This window comes from Choloepus didactylus, chromosome 12 (genome assembly GCF_015220235.1).
Source record: "Choloepus didactylus isolate mChoDid1 chromosome 12, mChoDid1.pri, whole genome shotgun sequence".
Lineage (NCBI taxonomy): Eukaryota > Metazoa > Chordata > Mammalia > Pilosa > Megalonychidae > Choloepus > Choloepus didactylus.
Genome location: NC_051318.1, coordinates 92,867,613 through 92,894,455, shown reverse-complemented (window position 1 = coordinate 92,894,455; position 26,843 = coordinate 92,867,613). Strand labels below are relative to the sequence as shown.

General features: G+C 37.4%; 1 protein-coding gene across 4 annotated transcripts in view; it reads left to right on the top strand.

Annotated features, from left to right (window-relative positions):
- The window catches only part of LRCH1 (leucine rich repeats and calponin homology domain containing 1), a 192,914-nt gene that overhangs the window by 74,570 nt on the left and 91,501 nt on the right, over window positions 1-26,843 (top strand). For all 4 annotated transcript variants that reach the window (XM_037800323.1, XM_037800324.1, XM_037800325.1 and 1 more), the window contains exon 2: window positions 16,231-16,375. In XM_037800323.1, the coding sequence (XP_037656251.1) occupies window positions 16,231-16,375 (145 nt within the window). The remainder of the gene's footprint in view (window positions 1-16,230; window positions 16,376-26,843) is intronic.

The following is a 26,843-nucleotide window of genomic DNA, read 5'->3' as shown; positions in this document are numbered from 1 at the left end:
ATATTTGATGACTCTTAGAATTCCAAACCCACATCCAAGCAGCAGATTTGGTTGGCTCTCCTTTCCAAAGATTTAACCTGAATCTGACCACTGCTTACCACCATCTTTTCTTGTCCAGAAAATTGCAGTAGCCTCCTCATTCGTCTGCCTCCCTCTGCCCTTGTTTCCTTACAATCCATTCTCTATCTATATGAGCCTTTTAAAAGGTAAGCCAGACCCTGCTCTCAAAATCCTCTAATGGCCAGTAAATGCCAAATGTTTATGGAACCTGAAAGCACTGTTACCTCACTGGCTTCATTTTCTTACTGTCCTACTCTTGTTCACTCTTCTGGAGCCACACGGGTTTCCTGGGTGTCCCTGCAGAATGCCACCCTGCCCCCACCTTAGGCCTTTTCCACTTGCTGTTACCCTTTGGGAAGGGCTCTTTCTCCCAGATATTCCTGTGTCTTGCCTACTTGAGCTTTTCATCCATATGTCACCTTATCTGTGAGTTGCTCCCTGGGAACCATGTTTAAAATTGCAACACCCCCGCTCCCTGACTTCCTGTGTCCTTCTTTTTCTTCATTTTTCTCTTTAGCTTGTATCACCATCCAACTTACTATATTTTACTTCATTCATAGTTTTGTCTCACCCCACTAGAATGTAAGCTCTGGAGGGCAGGGGTTTTTTGCCAGTGTTCACTGCCATATGTCCACTTCTTAACTTGACACGTAGTACGTGAGCAATAAATATTTGCTGACTAACTCTATAGAGAAAGAGTGTTCACAAACAGAAAAGCATAATGCCTGGTCTTTTTTCCCTTTGTAAAACTATAGGCTTCATTTGAAATTTCAAGTTCTAGTTTTATCCAAAAGATAACACTGAATTTAAAATTCCCCAAAACATTGTGTCTATTTTCAAAGAAGGGCAGAGGCTCTAAATTTTAATTGATGCCACTCTGGACATTTTTATACACACAAAATGTCATTAAGAGTTAAAAATAATGTTTTCATTGTGTTCAAAATTTGCTATGAGTTTTCAAATAGATTAGAATATAGAATTTATTTTTTGATGGTTAGATTAAATTTAAACATTACAGTAGCTTTAATTTTCCTGAGTTGTATCTGCTTAAAAATGCCACTGGTTATACATCTTTGAGTTGTCCTGATAAAGTTTGCAGTGGTTTGATTCCTCCTGTGACTTCTTCAGCAGTGTGTTGAAGCTGGCACAGAACTAGTGGATCGCTTTAGAAATTTTGCCTCCTTTGAGATTAATCAAGTACCAATGTAATTAATACCATATGTTATAAATTTTGAATTCTGCATGATTTCCACTTCAAAATGATGGTCATTACTCTTACTCTACTTTATGTTTAGCCCAAATATTTGGAAAACTTGAGTAATGAGTTATCTGGCTGGTGGAGCTATAATTACTCCAGATAAAAGGCATCCTTTTGGTTTCAGTTCTTTGTCTTGAAACTCTTCTAAAATGTTCTAAAACATTTTCATGCTCATAGAAAGCCTCTTGTAGGGTCAGTAATTTAATCTCTAATACTTAAAGAACTTAAGTGGTCTCATGTCCAAGATTATTTACAAAACTGTAAAAAAAAAAAAAAAAGATAATATTTTCTTTGCCTTTTAAGGGAGAAACCAAATCAGTAATATAGTTAAAGTTTTGTGTAACCTATAAAAGACCTCTGCAAGTTTTTCAGTTTTTCTCTGACCTTTCCTTTTTGGGGGATGGTATTAACTTTCTTAATGTTTTTATTTTCTATTTTTTAAAAGAACAGAATAAAACAATGTCTAGTTACTGGAGGGTTATGGTTAACTGAAGTTTAATAGACTACTTCCGAGTATATTTCATTTCAAAAGCGTCCAACAAAAGTAAAAGTCCTGGTGAAACTTCTTGGCTTTGTCATTTTGATTAGAAAGGACTTTCTTTCCAGCAAGTAACATTTCTGTTTTGGTTGAGCGTTTTGATATTTATATAATCACCAACTCACAACAGCTCATTTGTTCCATTCTTGATAGTAAGCCTGGAATAATAATCAGAGAGCAAGGCTGAGGCCACAGGGTTTTGCTTCTCTGTCTCACACCCTCCATTTATCCCAAGTCCACTCCCCTTCTCCTATCTCAGAACAGGAAGGTGAGGTTTGGACCCTGGGAGGCCCACCTTTCACCATGACAGTGAGAAATAAAATTGTAAGAGAAGTCAGGAATTGCAGTGGAAATGGCTGTCACTGAACTGGGATCCTTAAATGCACTGGAATAATTGGACCCCAGGGTGGTGGGGTCCAAGTAGTGGCACTTAATCCTTAATCCTTAAGGGATTGTGGTTACCACAAGGGACAGCAGAACCCAAAGCAGTAATCAGAACAGTCTGACTCGCGGAGACTAGTGGTGTTGGCAAGTTGATCATGGGGTACCTAGAAGTGAAACAGATGAGCAGTCTTCTAAATTCTTACTTGATCTATATATAAGGAAAAGCTCTAGGTCTCAAGCGAACAGAAGTCCAACCCGAGTCACAAAAACAGAGTCACAGCCCCTCAGTCACTTCCAGAGTTGACCCAGTTTACAAGTTCAGAACCCCTCGATTAAGGGAAGGCCGGGGTATTTGTTGCAATTCAAATGCTTATAGTCATGTGGTATCGTGACGCCCCCTTTGATCTGCGTGGCCACAGGACACCTCTGTCCTGCCTTCTGCACCCCAGAGAACCCGAGGCTGCCTCGGCCTCCTCTGGAGAGCCCTGCCCCACAGTGATCTGTGTGATCCCATCCCCACACCTCTCTCTAGAATTTAACTGATGGGCTATGTCCTAGTTATATATTTTTTTCCAACAGTGACTTGTTGAGTTCTGTGCACTGCTAACTCTTCTTCCCAGCATTTATTAGGTACAAATATATATATATATATATTTAGCAGGTGAGGTTGGCACTGGGTTGAGCGAGGGGATGGAGAGGTTGAGAAACGGATGAAGCCCTTTGAGATGACTTAGAGAAAACTACTAAGCAAGTTGAGTGTGAATTTAGAGATGCTGAATAATAGAGCTGCATAATAATGTTCTTGCTGGAGACACGTGATAGATGTGCTTTCTGTCCTTGGGTGAGTCCCCGATTCTGTCCCCTTCACTCAGGCATCCGGTCCTGTAGGGTCCATAGATTCTGGTACTCTGGGAAATTTTAAGTTCCAGGAGGTTGTTTGAATTTTATGACCATTTTTAAAGCATCCGTGCTATAAGAGAAAATTAATATTTGCCCTTCAAGGTGTGGAGTTTTAAAGACGATTACTATTTGATGGGCTATTTTCTTATAGCTCCGAGCCAAAATGCTCTTCAAGCAAGTACAAAGTGATTCAGTCTTGTAGTGAAACCTTAGCTAAATGGGAATAGTTATTACCTAGCTGCAATGACCAAAAATGTTTTGGTTTTAGATAATTTTACATGAAAACATTAAGAAATTAGCTACATACTCCCTGCTTTGCTTAACCCTCAAATGCATATTAACTATTCCTGGATGGCTCAGGGTTTTCGGTATTATTTTGCATACAACTTTATTGTGCCATAAAAGGGTTTATTTAGAGAGGCCGCTGATATTAAATTAAAAAAAAATATTTAAAATGTTTAAATTTGTAAAAAGTATGTTTATTGTACCATTTGTTACCATTTTTTATTAAAAGTGCTTTCTTCTGGCTGCTTCCCTTTTCTGTCTGTTGCTTCTGAAACTTGTGGGCGGGAACATTTAGTAATAATGTTTGTTTGAGTTGTTAAGATAAGAGTACAAGGTCTCTGAGTGAGTCATTTTAGAGGGCCTCTAAAATGCGTATGCTTTAATACAGGAGTTTTATTCCCCACATATAGGCTGGCCTTTTAAAATGTTAATTCCTAATTTTTTTTTTTTTTTAGTGTTCTGGATAGGATAAGTACCATAAAGAAATTAATTTTTGCTCCCAACATCTCAAAAGTGCATTTGTTTAATAAAAGGCCATGTATCTCTAATGACGTCTTTGCTACTCTTGGGGATTAATAGGTATCAACTGGTAATAAAATGACTGGGCCAAGAATCTCATCTGTCGTCATTTGCTTTTTTGGCATTTATCAAAGCGAATTTCTGTTTCTTGCTTCCTCTTTCATCATTGGAAAGGAAGCCTTCAAACCGACTTAAAGATTCTTCTCTCTCAGGAATGGAACGACTATGGTTTGTTAATCTCTGGGGGGTGTGGTAGGAACAAGTTTGCAGAAATGTAGTTATTTTAGGTTATTTGTTTTTCTTATTCCTTTGTTGGGTTATAGCCTGTCTGTTTTTGGGGGGTAGGGTAGGAACATGTTGGAAGCAATGTAGTTATTTTAGGTTATTTGTTTTTCTTATTCCTTTGTTTTGGTTTTGTTTGAAATGTTTTTTTATTGTTATTTTAATTTTTTGATAAAGTTAAAAAAACAATGAATGAGTGTGAAAAAAAGTAAATGAACAATGAGGGGTGGAGGGGAATGGAATGGTTTGGATGTTCTTTTTTATTCTAATTTTTATTTTATTTTTGGGGGTAATGAAAATGTTCAAAATTGATTGTGGTGATCCATGCACAACTAAGAACAACTGAATGTGCACTTCGAAGGATTGTACGTTATGTGAATATAGCAATAAAATTGCGTAAAAAAATTCTTATACAGATTTTTTTTTTTCCTTTTCTTTCCTCTAAGACTTGCTGTCACCATGAGGCACTTGCATGTAGTGTGTTTCTAGTGCTTGTCAGTTCGATCTTTAAGCTCTTTCCCAGCCCGGGCCTCATTTCTTGATGTTGTGTCTCATAACTTAGTAATAGCTAAAGTAATGATAGAGACCATTTCTGGATCCTTCCCCTGGGTCAGGTGCTGCTCCAAGGGCTTTAGATGTATCATCTCACTTAATCCTTCCAATAATTCAAGGGGATCAGTACCATTTTTATTATCACCACATTTCAGGTGAAGAAATGAAAGCATAGAGGAAGTGAGTAATTCGAGTTCAAATTAAGGCTTTCAACTCAAGCTGTTCAACCTAAGGATCTGTTTTCTTATCACATTTCATTCAGTTCATCCAACAGATATTTATTAAGCTCTTATTATCTATCAGTGAACAGTACAAAGCTCCCAGAACTTAGGGAGGAGAGAGAAGATGAACAAACATAATCATAAATAAATTCTCTGCTCTGTTACAAAGCTATGTTAAGTGCTAAGAGAAAATAAAATGTAGAACAGAGTAAGGTAGTTAAGGGGAATATGTTTAGATTTTAAGGAGGTGATCAGGTTAAGCCTCAGGGTTCAGTGTTAGGAATTGCTTATCAAATCAATTGATATAATTTTTTTTCTTTAATCTAGTGATGCAGGCTGAGAGCTTGATTGACACTCAAAACTTTTAGGAGTTTGATGATTGCTTCTGCCCGAGTCAAGTTCAGTCAGCCCATAGCTCAGTCCCGTTGCCTTGAGCAAACCCCCTTCCACGAGTGCATCTCTGCAGGTGCCAGGCATCCTGGAAGTGCCCTGAATCAGGCTGCTGGGTGGGATGCATGTGTGCAGAGAAGAGTGGAAAGTGAGGGGCAGGCAGACACAAGGGACATGATGGAGAAGCTGGAGGAAGTTCAGGATGGATTGAAAGAGGTTCTCCTGGAGGTCATCTTGCCTTGGTGGAAAGGGATATGGATTGCCTGGAGAGCAGAGAGGTGCACAGAAGGTACAGGAGAAAGGAGAACCCAAAGCCCCAAACTCAGATAACCTGGGCTGCAGGGATGACCTGGGAGCTGGGAACGTGCCCTGAGGGTCCCTGCCCACCGGTTGGACAGCACTTGTTAGACCATTGAGTTTCTGGGCTGTGTTCCCAAATCATCCCTCTACCTAAAGGCTGTGTCTAAACCCTGGCAGGGGTCCCAGGAGGGACCAAGGAAGAGGATGGGACTAGGGTGGGGTGCTGGATACAGAGCAGCCCTCCTTAATATTAGGAAAATAGCAGGGCCCATGCAGTTGTGGGTGGGCCAGGGGTTTAGTTTTACAGGTGAAGGATCCACATTTCACCCAATTATCAAGTCATCCAGATTAATGCTCATAGTCTAAAATTAAATTTCCATGATAACATGTTTATCTTTTGGGCTTGCTGGCACCGGGCATGATTTTGACTTCCAAAATTAGTTTTTTGTTTCTTCTGATCACAAAGCAAAACATTCCAAATGAGGTTCCCAGCTGTACAGGTCTGTCAGCGCTTCTGCTTCAGGGCTGCGGGTTGCTGATCACTCAGGATGTTTTTGCTGGAGAGAGGACCTCCTCCCGCTCCACTGGAGACCCCACTTTCCTTTTTTATACAAAAACGCTGGCGTGCCTCCACTGGGGCTGGCTGCATGCGAGATTCCATTGACTGTTTTTCTGCCCTACCCAGCTTATTTTTAATTCATTTGGCTACTTTATTTTAGGGATTTGCAAAAGCTTGTTTTGGCAGTGGCCAAACTTATTGTTTTGTTTCTGGCTGCCTGGCTCTCCTGTGAGTGCTGCAATTAAGAGACCACCACTGGGGGACGTGGTTCTGCGGTTCCGGTTTGCTGCCCAGGTGTATTGACACACAGTTGCACTGGCTCCCATGGGAGCCCTAGACCCCAAGGCGGGGTTCCAGCCAGTAAGGACGGGATGCAGTGTGGGGCTGTGAAGGCACCGACGACACGTGCTCTTCTTGAGAGACTATCAGGGACCCGGTCAGAGGTCAGTGACTTTCAGTACAGAGCTCTGGGATCTTTTAATGCCCCTAGGACGAGACACCTGAAATGGGTCAGTCAACATCATTTTTACCAGGACATACCCACCTGGACAACTGATCTGCTCTCTGTGGGGTCTGCAAGGCAGAATCCACAGGGGTTCAGAGAAGGGCTTTGGTGTCACACCAATTTGGGTCAGTTCTTGACTCTGCCACTTACTGGCTCTGTGTCCCCAGGCAAGTTAACTACCCTCTCTGGACCTGGTGTCCTCACTGAACAGGGGATAGTAAGAGCCCCTCTGTTCTGGTTTGCTAATGCTGCCCTTAAGCAAAATACCAGAAATGGATTGGCTTTTATAAAGGGGGTTTATTTGGTTACAAAGTTGCAGTCTTAAGGCTATGAAGTGTCTGTGCCGGTTTGAGTGTATTGTGTCCCCCAAATGCCATTGTCTTTGTAGTCTGTGGGGCAGATGTTTTGGTACTGGTTAGATTTGCTTGGAATATGCCCCACCCAGCTGTGGGTGATGATTTTGATGAGATGTTCCCATGGAGGCATGGCCCCGCCCATTCGGGGTGGGCCTTGATCAGTGGAGCTATATAAATGAGCTGACTCAGAGAGGAAACTGAGTGCAGCTGGGAGTGATGTTTTGAAGAGGAGCAAGCTTGCTAGAGAGGAACATCCTGGGAGAAAGCCATTTTGAGGCCAGAGCTTTGGAGCAGACGCCAGCTGCCTTCCCAGCTAGTAGAGGTTCTCCGGATGTCATTGGCCATCCTCCGGTAAAGGTACCCGATTGCTGATGTGTTACCTTGGATGCTTTGTGGCCTTAAGACTGTAACTGTGTAGCGAAATAAACCCCCGTTTTATAAAAGCCTATCCATCTCTGGTGTTTTGCATTCTGCAGCATTAGCAAACTAGAACAGTGTCCAAGGTAGGGCATCAACAATAGGGTACCTTCACTGGAGGATGGCCAATGGCATCCAAAAACCTGTTAGCTTGGAAGGCACATGGCTGGTGTCCGCTTGCTCCCAGGTTGTGTTTCAAAATGGTGTTCTCCAAAATGTCAGTGTCAGCTTCCAATGGCCATCTTCAAAATGTGTCTCTCAGCCACAGCTGCTCTGAGCTCCTTCTGTCTGAGCTATTATAGGGCTCCAGTGAACTAAGCAAGGCCCACACTGAATGGATGGGGCCACACCTCCATGGAAATAATCTAATCAGAGTCATCACCTACAGTTGGGTGGGTCACATCTCCATGGAAACACTGAACCAATAGGTTCCAACCTAATCAACACTGATACATCTGCCCCCACAAAATTACATCAAAGAATGTGGCGTTTTGGGGGACATAATACATCCAACTGGCACAACTTCCCTCACCAGGCTGTGATGAGGGTTAAATTAGAAAAAAAGACTAGTTTTCAATGATCATGGTCGATACAGAATAGACAAAACTCCTTCACAGGTGGGATTTTTTGTTGTTGTGATTGTATCAAAGACTAATTGCGTAAAAACTGAGTGTAAGAATCTAGTTTAGAAGTAGTTAACTCCGGATTGGGTGAGATTTCCTTTCCCAAATTAGGATCTGGGGTAAGGTACTAGCTGGTGGCCAAACCAGACCCCTCTGGGGCACCACCACCTGCCCCTAGGAGAGCGCTACCTGTTGGTTAGGCTTGGTTTAGGTTTTCCTGCATTTTCCCTAGAATTGTGGTTCTTTTACTGGCACGTTAGAATCATCTGGGCATCTAAAGAAACCTAATATGCGTCACACCCTAAAATTTCCGGCCTGATCCCCAGGCATCAGGATTTTTAAAAACTTTCCAAATAATTCCATTGTGTCAAGAAAACGTAGACAAATTTATTTAGGAAAATAACTCATATTCTGATTTGCTGAAACCTCTAAGTATGATAACAGAATCAGAGCAATCAACAAAAATGACAACAATTAAAACATTCTTTGTGCAGATTTATCTCTAGCTTTGTTTTCCTTTAATGCAATTTTATTGAGATATATTCACACACTATACAATCCATCCAAAATATACTATCAGTGGCTCACAGTATCATCACATAGTTGTGCATTCATCACTGCAATCAGTTTTTGAACATTTTCATTGTTCTAGGAAGAAGAAAAAAAAAGAAAGAAAAGGAAAGAAAAAAAGAAAAATAAAGAAAACCCCAAATATCCTGTACCCCTTATCCTCCCATTATTGATCTCTAGCATTGGTACAGTGTATCTCTAGGTTTTAAAAGTTTACTTGTCCTTCTGTCACTCAGACCTAACCCCTACCCCAACTGTCCCACCCTGGTTTGGGTTGTCCTTCAAAATAAAACTACTAACTGTCTTCTTAATTAACATTTTGTATATTCTCTGTGAGCACTTACTCGTCCAGTCTTTCCCAAGTTGGGGAAAGTTCCTTTCTCCCTCCTTGGTGGGGACACTGCGTTTCTGTTTTGCCAGCTATATGGCTCATCCACTCAGGATTATCAAAGTAAAAACCTTTGAAGTCAGACTTCTCTTTCCCCTCTGGGCTTCCTTCCCACCGTGGGTCAGTGTGTGCCCAAAGATAAGAGATAATTTCTACATTAGTTTAAGTGAACCGTAGAAAGCAAACTTGCCCATTTTTTTGCACCCCTTTTCCCTCTTCCAGTAAGAAAGTTAAGAATTAATTCCTCAGAGGCAGGTAGAAAAAATAAGTCGTGTTCGAAACCATTCAGATAACCGAGTGCTTGTGTGATTTGCAAGGCCCAGGGTTTCTACTTAGCAAGCTTCCTGCAACCCATTCCAGAGTTATGACAATCAGCTGACCTTGTTTTTAGTGTTTTCCTTTTCATGCAAGGTGTTTATAATGTTCTCATCCTCTGCGTTCATACCACAGACCATGTTAACTGTTTTGGTTGAATTTTGGACAAATAAAAAGGCAGTAAAGATTTAATTTCTACATTTTTCTAATAATATAGCTGCAGGGCACAGAGTGTTCACTGGGCATTATTCCATGGAGAAGAGCGGTTTTGTGTGAGGAGCTCAGCCTGTAGAGTTATGCATACTTAGGTTGAAATTCAAATACTTACTGTACAGCTTTGGCATAAGCTTTCTGAGCCTTGATTTCCTCATCTTGAGATTAGTGTAGTACTGCCAGATGCAAAGCTCCAGCTGTGGGGTCTATCTGGTGCCCTGGAAGTTTCCCAATGAAGGGTAAAGGTTGTCATTGATAATTTATCTAATTAGATTTCATCTCCCTTCCACTGAATCCTCAGCTCTTTATTTGCACCTTTTTTTTTTTTTTTTTTTTTTTTGGCACAATTAGCATATCATCCTTTATGGTTAATTCTGGGTTTGCTCCTCTCACCTTTCAAATCATTAACTCCTCAATTGTAGGTTTATTTCTACAGGCAACAGATGCTTCGTGTATGTTGATGAATACAAAAATAATCAGTGTCTGTGTAACTAACCTAAACAAAGAAAAAAGACCAGTTTTGATCTTTCTGGTGTTTGGTGTTATGTTTCATTTGAACAGTGCTGATCTAGGAAAACTGATGTTTTTTACAGACATCAAAAGAGGCTAAGCTATGTGTAGGTTTCATAATACAGTTTCTCCTTGTTTACTATCGAAACTGTAACAAAAACCAAGGGTTGCAGAGAGCATATTGCCTAGGAAGTTCTTGCTAATTCGATGAGCCTGGTCTCTTCATTTGGCTAGCAAGGCAGGGGACCATTGCTGATCGGCTTGATTTGTAATGTACAGCCTCATGTCTTTCAAAAAAGATTCCTGAAAAAGCACATACAGAATAGCACAATTAATAGAAAGATTAAAGAGGAGAGAGCAGATGCCACTTAAATGAAGAAAAAGTTAATACTTGGTTCCTTTTCCTCTCATCTCTTCTCTTCTTTTTGGTAAGTTGTTAGTAAAATAAAGTTTAGCCCAGAAATGAATATTAGCTTTTTATTATTGGAAGTTTTTTTGGTTGGTTGGTTGATTTTAGGAATATTGTTAAATAACTACAAAGCCTTTAGAGATAACAGGATGTCAAAATAATGATAGAAAGCACTCCAACCTAAGAGACAACAGACCAGTTCTAAATCTATAACCACCTGAGATACTCGAGAAAGTTACTCAATTTTCTAGGTTTCTGTTTTCCTAACAGGTAAAATGGGAGTTTATGCAACTGAATGTGTTCTAACATTCTTTTCAGATCTAAGATTTCAGTGAATAAGTAAAAAGTATTCAAAATTCAAGTATTTTACACAAAAGCATTCAGAATACAAGTACTCTGTTTCATCATATCAGTAGAGGCAGTTAAACATCATGTTATAAAATACAAGTCCACATATAATAAATATTGGCACATAACATTTAAAGAATTGGTCATTTCATTGTAGAATCTTTATTCTATTATTAAAAGTCCTCTGCTTTCAATTTCGTGGAAAATGTAATGGTAGGAGAAAGAAATTAGAACATAAATTAAAAAACTAACTTAAAATAGTATTAGTGACACTAAAACCAATGAAAACATTGTCATTGCTTAAAATAGTTATTGAAACATTCTTCCCATATGCGTTCTATGTCTTTTGCATTTAAATGAGTAATAAAGTTCTAGTATTTCTTACGAAAGGTAAAGTTTTGAGTATAAATTGGAACATTGGTAGAATTTTCTTAGAGCTGAATCTGAAGATAACCACCTGAAATTTTTCTGGGCAAATTTCCAGAACATGTTACATGTAACAGCACGTAAAGATCATCATCTATAGTAGAGTTTCAGGAAGAAAGAACTGATGAGATTTCTGGATTTTTTTTTTTTTTTTTTTTTTTCTATTTAGGTTTTGAGCCTTCACAAAAGGAAGCTTGCCTCCTTATTTCCCTTGATTTAATACATGATCTGTCACAGTTTGCCCTGGCATCTTAACTTTTTCCAAATGAAATGAAATTCCTGTGTAGAGAAAGAGTAGAAATGTTAATGGAAGGGGTCTTTGTTAAAGAAAAAATGTGTATATATGTATATACACACATGTTAATGTGTATGTGTGTGTGTATATATACTATAAATAGTGTATATATAGTATATGTATAATATTATATGTATATATAAAATCAAACAGGCAGTTCATTTGAACTTATAAAGGTACAGGAGGATCTAGAGTGGGCAACCTCCTTCCCACTCCTGTCCTCCTAGTCAGAGATACCCTCCAGAAACAAACACTTCCACCACCAATTCCTTGTATAGGCCTTTGGAGATACTCTGTCTATAGTTAAACATTTATATGAAAATATTCCTTAAAAACAAATACTATATGCACTGTTCTGTAATTGGTGCATACACACACACACACACATGTATATATATATTTGCAATGTATCTGGGAGATTGTTCCATATCAGAACATGTAGAGCCTCCTCATTTATTTTAATGGCTGCAGTGTCAATATTTCATTTGGGATATTCTGCTAACTATTAAATTCCATTACATGAAACAGAATGAGTATTATATTGATATTTATTGATTTCATTTATTAATATGATTTATAATATTTATCAATAACATTAATATTCAAACAGCCCTGTATTGATAGATATTTAGATTCCTTTCTGTCTTTTGCTATTTCAAATAGTGCTGAAAAATATGCCATTTGCACAGATACGAGTATATATGTCAATAAAAAAGCTTGCTAGGTCAAAGCGTGTATACATTTGCAATCGTGATAGTCATGACCAAAATGTTCTTTGTTTACGTCACCATGTCTGCAGCACTGCGATATGTGTATCAAACTTTTTGATATTTAAAGGCTAATAGGTGAAAAGTGCCATTCCATGTCATTGTAACTTGAGTAAATTTGATCATGTTTTCATATGCCGAGCCATGTGCATTTCTTTCTGTGAGCTGTCTGTTCAAATCGTTTTTCCTCTATTTATTTATTTTTTGGTAGTTAGTTTTCAGGCTTATTGTTATTGATTATAGAAGCTCTTTATAAGTATAAAAATTAGCCTACTGAGTTTATGAATTGTTGGACTTTACCTGCCACTCCACCACCTTCCCATTCCTTGAGTGTCATTTGAAGCGTATATGGTGGAGTTTTTGTTTTTTTCAGCAGGCCTTACACTTTGTCTTTATGAATCAAATTTATCAACCTTGCTTTATGCCTTTGTAAGATCATTCACACAGATTTCCCATGTGTTCTTCTACTGCTGTTATGGCTTCATTTGCCACAATTGATCATTTGATTCATCTAGAATTTATTGAAATAAAAACTGTGAGGTGGAAAGGCATCCTTTTGCCTGTTTGTTTTGACATAGCCATCCAGTTTTCTCAAACTGTTTACTGACCTATACGTCTTTTCCCTACTGATAGAAATGCCATGTTTATTGCCTACTTGATTATCATGTGCATTTCTCTTTGATCTACTTCCCATCTCTGTAATTTGTTCCTGTAACCTTGTTATCTCTCCATGCATGGGCACCACACTGCCTTGTGATGTGCTTTTTAATGTCCGGGAGAGCTAATCTCTCGTAGCTCTTCCTTTTTTAAGAAATACCTCACTATTTTTGAAGGTTATTTTCAGATGGGAGTGCATTGAATTATATAGGTATATGTAAGAGAGAATTGGCACCTTTTGATGTTGAGTCTGCCTATTTAAAATCATGGAACACCTTTTCATTGGTTCAACTTTTCTTTTGTGTTATTTACTAGTATTTTTATGTTTTATTCATATAAGCTTTGCATATTTTTTTTTTCAAATTTCTTTCTTTATCAGGTAAGAAAACATTTCTAGACAAAACGAAGCAAAGCAATGGTAAAAACAAATATCCTGAAATAACTTCATTCCTTCCAGTATGCTCCTTCCATACCAAAAGAAAATTAATGAACCATCGTCACACTTGAACATTCCCATATCATTAAGATCAGCCTCAGTATCTTGTCCGTTCTTGTTAGATTATCGTTCCCTCTTCACTAGCTGCTGTCTATCTCTAGATCCCCTATATTCTACAATATAAGATACTTATTTTACATTTTTCACAGAGTTAACATTAGTGGTAACATGCAATATCTCTCCTTTTGTGTCTGGCTTATTTCACTCAGCATTATGTCTTCAAGGTTCATCCATGTTGTCATATGGATGACAACTTTGCATATTTCTGAAGATTTTCTAGACGTTTTACCCTTTTACTGTGATCATAAATTAGGTCTCTTCTGTTGTACCTTTCTGCTAGTTTGTAGGTGTGTGTGTGAGAAGGCTCTTGTTTCAGTATATTAATTTTCTACCTTCTGTCTTTCTTAAATTCTTATGTCCTTTGTAGTAGTTTTACTGTTGATATTCTTGGGTTTTCCAGGAAAATAATCATCCGATCTGTGAAGGATGATAATTCTGTCTTCTCCTTTCCTAATTTGGTCCTTCATTTCGTCATTTCACATCGTTGGCTGATAAAGTGGCCCTGGAAACATTAGTTGCTGCTCCCTTGTCCTGACTTGACAGGTGGCATTTGTGGTTGTTCATGATTTAGCAGTAAACAAAAGCATTCTCTCTCTCTTTCTTTCTCACTCATATATGAGCATGTGTCTCTGTGTGTGTATACACATAAATTTATGCATATATATTTATTATTACATATTAAAACTATGTAAGGAAATATCTAACCATTCTCCTTTTATTAAGCAATTGTATTAAGGACACATGCGATGTGGCTAAGGGGCCATTATAGATTGTATATATGTTACTAGAATAATAAAAACTTTAAAATAAAAAACCCATAGGACTGTGCGACCCAATCAGGAAACCCTAATGTAAACCATGGGTCACAGTTAATAGTGTAATTATAATAATATTCTTTCCTCAGTTGTAACAAATGTATCATGCTGTGCCAGGTGTTAATAATAGGTAAGATACATGGAAACGTTTTTCTGCATGATTTTTCTGTAAACCTACAATTTCTCTAATAATAACAATAAAAGAATGAATGTTCATGTTCTAAACCTGATTTATGGCAATGGTGGTTGCACACTTGGTAAAGTTAGAAGAGATCATTTACCCATTTGCACTCAAATGGGTAAATTTTAAGGTATAAAAGAATATCTCAATAAAGCTGTTTTTTAAAAAAGGATAAATATGGTGTTTTATCAAATGCCTTTTAAGTATCCATGGAGATGAAACATATGCTGTTTCACTTTGGATCTGTTTATATGAGGCATTGTTTTAATGATGTAAGATCCTTATATTCCTAGAATAAACCCCATTTCACCATATGTTAATATTTTTGTGTTCTGCTCAATTCTGTTTGATAATATATTTTTTAATTTCAGGAATGTTATCACTGTTTAGAAATGAGATTCATTTATAGTTTCTCTTTGGCATACCTTCTTTGTTGGGTGATGGTTTCAGTACTTTTTAAAATAAGAATATGAAAACTTGCTTCCTTTTTCATGTTTTGGAATAGCTTAAATATTATCAGAATTATCCCTTCAAAGTTTATTACAATTTCCCCTGTGAAGTCATCTGGGCCTGATTTTATTCATTTATGTGTTTATTGACTTATTGGAGAGACAGACAGAGAGAGTAGCTCTTTAACAACTTCTGTTTCATCTATGTGTGGACTTGCTGAAATTTTCTTTCTTTTTTTTTTTTTTTTTGTCAGAGAATGGTTCCTTAAGTATTATTTATTATTTACTGACCATCTTCAATTCATAATGATTAAGTCCCTCCTGCTAAAGGGTGAAATGATCTGTTGTTTTTGAGCCATTTTCAAAAGTAGTGGCTCTTTCCTTATAGTCGGTGTTTTATGATATTTAGCAGGCAGGTCTACCATTCCCAGATTTACTGTTGAGGATTACCCCATATTTTTTATTGTAGGGTGGTGATGCCATAAGCAACTCTCTATGTTGGCATTGCTCTGTTAAATACCATCATAAACAAACCTTGTCTTTGCTATACTTGGTCCAGTTGTATCACTGGAAGGCTGGAGGTGGATCAGACAGTGTGGGGCTTAGTAGACAAACAGACACAATTTATCTCAGGCTCACACATTATAGAGACTCAGTAATTCATAGCTGAGTAAAACATGTGTTTAATGTCTACCACATGTTCATTTGAGGAAGATGCAGAATCCAAAAGAGATTATATCCTGGTTGGAGAGACAACATATGTTATGAATACAAAAGTGAATTAAATAATCATGGTAAATATATTTATTCAGATATATTAAAAGATACAGTTTCACATATTTGTCTAGGGGAGAAAGAGTTTGCAATAATTTCCAGGCAAAGCAAAATGTAAATATTGGTTCAGTTCCCCTTCTAGTGGTTAGATTTACAAATTGCTATAGAGAGCTAAAACTGAGCAGTGGTTCTGTTTTTCCATATTCTAAGCATCCTTAGATTTGGCTAACATGCTAGGAAATGGAAATCCTAGCCTTGTACTAATCAAAGGGCAAAAAACTGATAATGTTGGTCTAAATTTAGATTATAATGTTTATTTAGAAAATAGTTGAAGAAAAAATATTGGTAGTTAAGAAGATTGTACTGAAACTTGGAAGATTCGGTAACAAGATATTCTTTTTCTTATAGACTTATCTAAAAACAGACTGGCTGAAGTTCCAATGGAATTGTGCCATTTTGTATCACTGGAAATTCTTAATCTGTATCACAATTGTATCAGAGTCGTTCCTGAAGCCATCGTTAATCTGCAGATGCTGACTTACCTGAACTTGAGGTAGGTGAACTATAAAAACTGTATTCGTATTTGGTGGAAAAAATGCAAAATAATGATGTTTTCATTTCCGTTAGTTTTCTTTTCCCCTTTGCAATTCCGGATACCCTTTGAAGTAAATCACGTAAAGATCGTTTAAGAAGTATTTTTTGTCATACATTTGTAGTACTGTTCATGTTATTCTTGGGGCTAGATTTCCCCAGATGTCAATATGACAAGGTGTTTGGGTTTTTTGTTAATGATTTATATTGCATCTTTTATACTCTTTGTCCATTTGGGGCTGGTAAAGTTGTTGGTATGTTGTCTTTGAGTATTGATGTGGACCTTGTAGGAGAAAGAGTAAAGGAAATGAAAGAATTAGGGGGTTGGGACAAGTCAGGGGCAAGGAAAAAAAAAAACCTTGCTGGTCCTTGGGAGTTATTGGTTCCATTGGATTTTGCTCCCCAGTAGAAGCTTGTTCACTTTAAGCCACCTGAGAAAGTTAAAAAGGAGCACTGAGCAACTGCAGCCAGACAGAAAGTTTACCATCTTTGTAGCTCATTAACTTAGGTCAGTGCTTCCTGTGGTTGGTTCAGTGGTCTTCATTGACCCTCTGACTATGCACAACACAAGTAACACATTAATACCCCACATAGGCCTGATGTTAAGAAAATCAGTTCTTTTAAGACCTTGGTTTTTATGTAACTGTGTGACTGCCAGTTGCTCTGGCCAGTTTTTGGTGCCCTGTCCCCTGAATCCTTGACTCACATATGGAATGTCAGGAGAGAGAGAAGAGCTGTTTGATCAAATCTTTCTCTACTGTAAAAACAAGGTTCCAAAGTTCAAGCACGAGTGTAGCCTTTACTCCTGTCAGTTGCATCATATTGGTATGCAAAGGGTAGGAGCTTATTAGCAAGGCATGTGCTGTATAACAAATACACTGAACATTCAAGGTCAAAATTCGCAAGGGACCAGGTATTGCAGCAACTTAAAGTAGATAATAAATGTCAGTTATTTGGGGGTTTTTAGTCAGCCACTGAGAATTGTGGGCCTTCCCCTGCTTTCTTTGCAACTAAAAAGGGGTCTCCATTGTGTTTCCATAGGATTGCATGTCTTCTTTCTGGGGGTTGAAAAAATCTAGGCATTTTTTAAATGGCCTTATCTTCTTTTTGGTTAATAAGATATAGGTTACTGTAGGATAAAACTGGAGGCTCATATATTGAAACTTCACTTCTGCAGGTTTCTCGTTCATCTGACCAGTTTGAATTTTGGAATTGCCTGGTAGAGCACATAGTAGTGTCTGTAAATTTCGGTTAAATAGCTCCTCAAGGATCTGCCCTCTCTAATCCCAGTCCACAAAGAGTGGCTATTCAAGAACTTGTCCAGTTGGTCTGTTTACTTTGGTTTACATACTCCGTTTGACTATGCGTTTTTCACCCCTGGTAGTCTTGCATGCAACAAGTACAATAGATTTAATTTGCATTGTTACATTAAGCCCATATGCACTGAGAAATTTTTTATATAGATGACATATTTCTTTTAAGATAATATAAATTATACAGTTTTGCAAACACTGGATAATCTAATCTTAAAATTTATATTATATTTTTAAAGGATGAATAAAATTGCTTTTGGTGTGATGACTTTCACATTGAGTCTACTTGAAAGTAGAATCATATTTCTATCTTTAGATGAGTAGAAAGAATATTTTTGAAAATGGATTTTGGGATTCTTTAAGGCAAGAACAAAGAGAAGTCATTGAAATTGGTGATGGTTGAAATGCGTAAACAGTTTTGTGATGAAATCCTAGGTAATGGAAGGGAGAAAGAAACAAAGGTGGAGCACTAGGCACCACGTGTTTAAACTTTGATTTCTGTCTGTAATTGTTGAATTTTGGCTTGCTGTCTCTTTTCTACCATTTATATCAGTCATTTTTATTTTGTTTTGTTTTCCTTTGCTCTTATTCCTACTTTTAATATTACCACATTTAAGACCTATTCTGTGCCATAAGGACCAAACTCCACTTTGTCTAGTTTATGGATGGATGTGTAGAAAAGTAGGGGAAGGAAACAAACAGACAAAGGTACCCAGTGTTCTTTTTTACTTCAATTGCTCTTTTTCACTCTAATTATTATTCTTGTTATTTTTGTGTGTGTGCTAATGAAGGTGTCAGGGATTGATTTAGGTGATGAATGTACAACTATGTAATGGTACTGTAAACAATCGAAAGTACAATTTGTTTTGTATGACTGCGTGGTATGTGAATATATCTCAATAAAATGATGATTAAAAAAAAAAAAAAGACCTATTCTGTTGTATTGAATCATGTACTCTTTGAGGGAGTTTGATAACTAAATGGAGAAAAATGTATGTCTCTGTCTCTTACTTCCTGGAAGCATTGTATAAGGATATACGAAAAATGTGTGCGTATCCTCTAAACTGTTTGAAAGCCAGGTACTCTGTGTGTGTGTGTGTGTGTGTGTTGTGTGTGTGTGTGTGTGTATTATTCTTTTTAGTACATCCTATCAGATTTACTTTATGGGTATAAATATATAAACATAAAATTGCAATGCAGGACAAGCATTAAAGTGCTGGTGGTGGTAGTGACAATGGTGATGGTGGGGATGGGAATGGTGGTGGTGGTGATGGCAGTGGGGATGGTGGGGATGGTGTTGGCGTTGGTGTTGGTGTTGTCAGTGGTGGTGGCGATGGCGATGGTGGTGGTGGTGTTGGCAATGGTATTGGTGTTCATGGTGGTGATAGTGGTGATGGTGATGGCAGTGGTGGTGATGATGGTGATGGTGGCAGTGGTGGTGGTGCTGATGGTGATGGTGCCAGTGGTGGTGATGGTGTTAGTGGTGGTGGTATTGGTGGTGGTGGTGGTTGTCATGATGGCGATGGTGGTGGTGATGATGGTGCTGACAATGGTGTTGGTGGTGGTGGCAGTGATGGTGGTGATTGTCATCATATATTACTGCTACCTGGTTTCTTAACTGACAGGATTACTTGGAGAGGTTATCTTGAAATGTCAAAGGGCTGTTTGGTGCTAGCAACCCCATTCCTGTCTTAGAAATAAATGGGTTGAATTAGCCCAAGAAAAAAATCTTTACTGTGAAATGCAGTTAAAAGCATTTAAATGTTTTCTACATTTTCTCGCATGATAGAAATGTCAGATTTGTGGAAAAATGTTAATTTATTGCTGTTTACATAGCCTGTGTTTGAAGGATCTGGGCTTTTAATCTTTGCTTCTTGGTGTTCACAACAAAAGGTTATGTTAGTTTAGTATATGTGCCACTGTGTCTTTTCCTGTTATAAAGTGTTTTGATCCAAGAAACATGTCCAAGGACAATAAAAACAATTAAGCAAGACTTTTTCCTATATGGGAACAAACACTTTGAACCTGAGTTACACAGGAAAGCTTCACAAAGTTTAAGATCTATTTTTAAGTTGTTGAAGAGGTTGTTGTTGATGAGGCTCATGAAGAAAATGTACCTTAAGGAAAGTAAAATAACCCAGAGTAGCCAAACTCTTGGCAACAATAGAGGTGAATCATTTGCAGATTCATTATTAGGGGTCTTAGGAGTTGGGACCTTAGTTTAGAAGCTTCATCTTAGAGAGGTTCAGAAGGAATCGAGACTGCCAAAAATGAAAGTTCTGTGCAGCATCTGACCGTATTGCTTCCAGAACTCTTGGTGAATGGTTTTACTTTCTGAAGGTGAAACATACCGAGCCAGGTCTGGTTTACTCATTAGAAGCCCCTCTCTCTCCCATCCTACTAGGAGTGGATTATGAGACATTGCCTGTAAAGAAGAAGGAAGTGTCTTGAACAAATTGTTATCACACCATAAAAGGAATCTGGGCTGCTTTCTCTGGCATCCTTTCTGGCTGCTAAACAATGTGCATAAAGAGCCAACTTCCTGATGTGGTATAACCGGTATCCCCACATTCCTTTGGGAGTCATTCTGAGAAATAATATTTAGTCCTCGGAATACAGCTCTCAAATTCAAGGAATGGGGGAAACATATTGCACCCTAAGGTAGCCTTGGAAAGCACAGGTTTTATATATTTTTTGTCTTGATCTAAAAACTAATTTTCATTGTTCCTAAACATGTTAATTTTATCCCTAAGAAATGCACCCTGTCTTTGCACTGGCGTTTCTAAAGATTGTCTCACGTGCAAACTTGTGTTTCTTCTCTCTGGCAACTAAGATGATGGCTTTCTAATTGAGAAAATGGGAAGAATTTTGTTCAGTTGAAAACAAACTTATACCCCGCATTCTTTTATGAAGCTCTTATCTAATTCAAAGGGGCAGTGTGAACACCCACACACACACACGTGCATCAGAGCTGTTATTTCATAACTGGGTTGTACTTTGTGAAATGACAGATCGTAAGAATATACCAGGACACAGAAAACCATGTTGGAAATTGAAAGTAGTATCTTAAAGTTTGAAAATATTTTTCGTAGAATGCTCAAGTTAGAAGGGTTATAAATTTGCAGGACCAACATATATAGCTGGAGTCTTGCCTTTTCTAGTGGACTGATGGGTCATTGTTTTGAAGGTGGAATCCATGGTCCCTGGCCCCTCAATAGTTTCATATTTATGAATTATTTTGCCTTTAAAATTATCTCCTTCCCATTGTTAGTTGATGGGCTTTATTAAGCATGAATGAGTTTATAATTGGGTATTTCTTATCAGATTCCATTCCTTTTAGTATAGCCCATACTTGGCAAGACTTCCAAAGAGGGTTTTTCCATTATATGCATCACCTGATCACGGAGGTTGCTTGAGATGAGTGTTCGTACTGAAAAAAAAAAAGAACAGAGTGACACAAAAGGGACATTATGGCTTTGACAGCTAGAACGCTGTCAGAATTTGTTGGTTTTGTTTTCAGTTCTGCTTCTGACCTTAGTAGAATTTTTAAGACCTTTATGCTGCTGATTTACCTTCTGAAAATGGGGTAAATACCTGCTCCTAATTCACTGTATAGATTTACTGTTTATAATAATTTCCAAAGCATATTCTGCAATCCCAAAATGAAGTAGCTGTAAATTACATTTATTTATATGAAGAGGCAAATAAAAGCTCTTTGAAACACTGCCATTTCATTGACAATCAACTTATATTCCCTCTAAGTTTAGGCATTGCAGTGTATTAAATCTTATAGAAAGTACTATAAATGAGAAGAAGGGAAGGAAAAAAGAACACAGACATGTGAAAGGAGGTGTGGATTTTTAAAATAATATTTATCTTTGATATATCAAAGATCTTTAATATTTTTAGTCTATCTTTAATATATTGCCATTATTAGCATCATTATTAGCATCACTTCTTAATAGCTAAACATCACATCCATCATATGTGGGCCCTTCAACAACTCTTTACTTTAGGCAGGAAATAGGAAACTGATTTATCCCTAGGTCACAGTATTTCATAAATCATAAATTAATGGAATGTATTTTTATGGGACTTTATAGTTTGCTAAGCACTTTCACCTTTATCTTGCTTAAACTAAGCTCCCTTGCATTCCATGTGCCTTAGAACAGTTTCATTATCATGAACACAGTTGGTGGGGAATTTTCCAGGAAGCCAGCCTCAGCCTTCAAGCAAGGGAATTTCTTGTGATTTGTGATTTTCAAAGTTTCTACTATATCTATAGTTGGTTCTTAATACTGTAAATTTGTGCATTTTTTCCTTTATTCATTTTTTCAGAGGTTGGTCTATTTTAATTGTGCATCTGTTTTAAATAAGTGTTTTTAGTTTATTGATCACCTCTGTTGTTCTTTATTTCCTATTTCATTCATTTCTGTTCCTATTTATTGTTTCCTTCCTTATGTTTTCCTATAGGTTCACTCTTTTTCTAACTTCTGTAGTTTTGGATATTTAGCTAATTAATTGCCAGTTCCTTGTCTTTTCTTATTAATCACTCCTCATCTTTTCTAACTTCCAATATTACTTCTTTGCCCCATGAGATTTAAATTTCTATTGAAGTGTTTTTGTAAATTATCTTATGAAATTCATTTTTAATTTAATTACATTGTATTTACAGAGCATTTTCTGTTTGATACTGATTCTTTAGATTGTTTAAGCTTTGCTTCATGGCCTATGGATAGTTAATTTTGTATATATTCCATGTATGTTTGAAAAGAATATATGCTTTCTAAGTGGTATATGCTGGGTTCTATATAAATCCATTAAATATAAATTTAATTCTGTGCTTCAATATTCCCTACTCTCAATACATTTTATGTCTGCTTGATACATAGTTTCTGAGAGAAGTGAATTTAGCAAAAAGAGTTGTTTGTGAATATGTTGGGTTTTCCCTACCTTTCCATCAATTTTTAATGTATGTATTCTGTGGTCAAGTTCTAGGCCAAGTATTTTGAGCCAAGTCAGAATTGCACATCTCTCTGGCAGATTGCTTGAGGAAACCCTGAAAGAAGATGCAAAAAGCAATAGTAACCAAAGACTTCGGCAAATGTGTGGGTTGTACAAGTAAGCATCAGTTGACTAAAATCAAGACAAAAAGGCACTGTGGAACTAAAATTCATAAAGACTAAAATAACATATGTCTAGAGAGGAGTGCTTGCAATTTAAAGCTTTCTGTGAACTCTGTTATTTGGGGTAAAATGGTAGAGATGTATTTTACCTTTGGAACTTTAGAGTTTATAAGTCAAATACTCATGTTAACAATTCATGGGTACCAGTAAAAGTATAGAAACATAATGGCTAACTTCCTAAATGGAGAAAGACAACAATTAGATTAAAGAAAACTTCAGAGATGTAATAAAAGGCAGGAAAGGGCAGAAGAGAAAAGCAAAGACAATCTTGGTAAACAATATATAAAATAAGAAGGAAAAATAAACCCACATATATAAGCAATCACAATAAATGTACGTGGATGAAAGTCATGAGCTATTATGAGATAAATGATCAGAATTCCTTTTTTTAAAAAAAATCATCTACATTCTGTTGGGGCCAGACCTAAAACTTACGTTGAAAGGTCGAAAATAAAGGGATGGAAAAAATATATACATAAGACCAAAAGTCACCAAAGGAAAGCAAAGTATAAATATTCATTTCATCCAAAAAAAGATAATCAGTCAAAAAAGCATTTTAGGGATAAAATGAAATCACCAGTCCAGCATTCCTTGCCTCCTGCCTGGAATTCTATGCCCTTCTCCTCCTCTTTTACTGACTTTCCTTCCCTTTCCTTCCAAAGTAAATGAGAAGTGGCTCATTATATTAGAGCAAAGACCACTTCAACTTTGATCTCAAGCCTGACCTGTGTGGTTTCAAACTCTAGCTGCGAGACCCACCAGTCAGGTGACTTGGAACAAGTTATTTAAATCCTCTGATGGATGTCACTTTTTGTGTCTGAAAAGTAGGAAGATTTGCTACTTACGTTACAGGATTGCTACTTACGTTACAGGATACTGTAAAATAGTATTTGTCTAAGTGCCTAGCACAGTGCCTTGTATGAAATAGTTTTGCAGGAAATGTTCATTAAGTTGTTGAATTGAGTTTTGCGGCAGGATGTGCTATCACACTAACTGCAATATGGGTTAAAAAATAGTGGCAGATATCTAGTATTTGAATAAAATGAGTGGATTTTATTGTAATATTGATAAAGAGGATATGCTACTGATGTGTAAAAATATCAGAGAAGTGAAGTAGAACTGAGTTATTAGTTGCAGTCAAGTGCATGATAGAAGCTGTGCGAAAGGCTCACTTCCTTAAAAGTAGAACAAAGAGAACATACACTCATGTCCGTGCATGTCAATCTGAACTATATAATCAAATATTTCCAGAAATAGATAGAGAGGTACACTTCTTCAAATGATGAAGAATAATTTTTAGGCATCTTAATTTTATTATAAATATTTTTTATTAACTCAGTGTCTCTGGGCAAAAAAAGTAAAATTGATTCTGATCGGCTTATGCTCATTAAAGACAGAATCAATGCCCCCCACCCTTTTTTAAATGAACTTTTTATTTAGCAATGATTTCGAAGTATAGGACAGTTGCAAAAATAATGCAGACCCCATACACAGAACTAACATACATTCTTCCCCTTTCTTTATTTTGTGGGGGGAAAATGTGAAAGTAAAAAAATACATATATATTTTCCTAACTTTGGTGGGATGGGGGTAGAAAAGAGTGAAGGTAGGGTAGGCATAGCTTTCTGTTAGCAGGAAGCTCGAGTATGGTCCACTTGGAAGATAGCTCCAAAAAGCAGGAGGCCTATCTCTAGCACCTGCATGTCTTTCCTGGCCATTTTGGAGTGGTTTTCCTTCTTGCCAGGAGCAATGTTCTGCATAGTCATGTTTTTCAGGACATAACACTCAGTCCTCTACATTCTTAATACTTAAAACCTCAAACATCTGTTGTATCCTCTGAAGGTGTTTGGCAAATTAATATTCTTGCTGGTATTGGATATTTAGTTGTGCATGGCTATCCGAAACTTCCTTGATTTCGAACATTCAGCTCCATTTTAGAAGGAAGGGCATGATAAATATCGCAAAGGAAATTTAAAGTGGTAATTTGCCAAGCACAATATAAATTTGGTCATTTTAGAAATGAAGAGCTCTTGGAAGAAAAAGAACAAGTTATCGGTAACTATACTTTGAACTGAAACTATAGGCATTGGTTGGTGCTTGCTGACCCTTAGAGACGTTAAAAAAAAGTAGAATATTTTAAGCAGTGGTTTATTTATACTCAAGAAGAGATTGATTGGCTGTCACTCTGGGAAACCAGTTCGGGTGCAATCCCCAAATATGGTGCAGGCATGCACAGCAAAAATGCACAGTGAAGTTGCTATTGCAGCAATTTGCCTGAAGCCTGAGTTACTTTAGACACTTTTGTTTCTTGCTTTTTCTTATAGTTCTCTTTTCCAAAGTTGGTTCTTTACCTTCTCAAAATATGGATCAGTTCCACACTCTGTATAGAGTGTGGAACTGATCCATATGGAGTTCAAAAACAGTGGGTTCAGGATTCAAGTGAAAGAATGCTTCTGTGTTTCTAGTTTTGAAACATTTTAGATTTTCAAACGATTGTTGTTCTCAAATTATGGGGCTCATAATTACTTTCAAAGTTGATCTTAACTTGGGCTCTCAGATTTGCCGCACATCCTTCTCAGATGAATTTTTGTCTTAAAAATCATGTAAAATAGTATTTTGAGTCGTATAGTCAAACATCAGAGTAGTCTCTATTTGATTTTAGAAGTTGACCAAAAAATCACCAGGCAACTCAAAGCAAGGCTTTTGTGGTGGTGCTGAATTGTCTTAGGCATATAACGGAGGTTGGTGACAAAAGAGGAAGTGCTCAATCAGGAGGGGAAACAAGGGTGAGACATTTTTGCCTTGGTGGCTTTTTCAGAATGGAACAAGCAGGAAAAAGGAAATGGTTCTCCATGGATATTGTTAACAGCCGTATGTGTCTGAGGACAATTAACAGTCAGGTGTCATATGCAAAACAGAAAAAAAATCACTCTGCCTTGAATGAGAGGCAAACAGGGAATGCACACAATAACATAAACACAAAATTAGGTCAGGCATTCTGTGAAAGAGGAAACTCACTTGGCTAAAGTAAAGTAACTGCTGTTTACCGTAGGTCAAGTGCCAAGCACAGACAATAATATTCAGACCAACGGTAACAATAACCGCATGCTAGTTCCCTTCCCCAGCTGAGGCAGTGTAGCGCGAGCCTGAGTTTTTGCAACATGAAACCCATCCTGCTTTCTCTCTCGGTGGTCCTCCAGAGGCCCGCCTGCAATGTGGTCTTTGTGCAGATGCTTCGTGACTTCGCAGCGTAATTTCTGTTGCATTTGAAAACCAAGTAATAAATAGAGCTGGTGACCCCTGAGTATTTGTGTTTTTCCAGATTTGGGGAATTGCGGAATCCTGGTGTTGGAGAAGATGGGAAAGAAAAGGTGATTTGTGTGATTGACTGTATCTTCTAGCCTGGGTTATCCAGATCAGAAATAGGGACTTGGTTTTTTGGGCCTATTTTTCCTAATTTGGCAGGCCCCTGGGGCACCACCTTTATTTTTTAATTGGTGAATGGTTTCAATGAATATAAACCCTATTTTTAAAGGAGCTGAATTTCTCAGCTAGGAAATTAAAAGTAAATTAAATAAATAAGTAAGGCCAAGCAGGTATGAATTTTTAGGTCACATTTTTTTGGTCCTTTTTTTGTTCATGTCTCTATTGCTTTGCCACATTAGTGGCTGGGTATGGTTTAATCTTGAAATATGAATTTAATGTTGGGCTATGCACTTTGCATCCATAATCACATGTATTGTATTAGGTAAGTTATTGTTATCTTTGTATTGTGGATGACAAAACCAAAGAGATTAAATGACTCGCCTAAAGTCTTATGGAGATCTATGGCAAAGCTGGGATTTGAACCCTGGTCTTCTGTTTCCACAGTCGTTCACCTTTCTATCACGTCAAGCTAACAGCTGCATCTGTTGTAGAAATCTTTCTATAA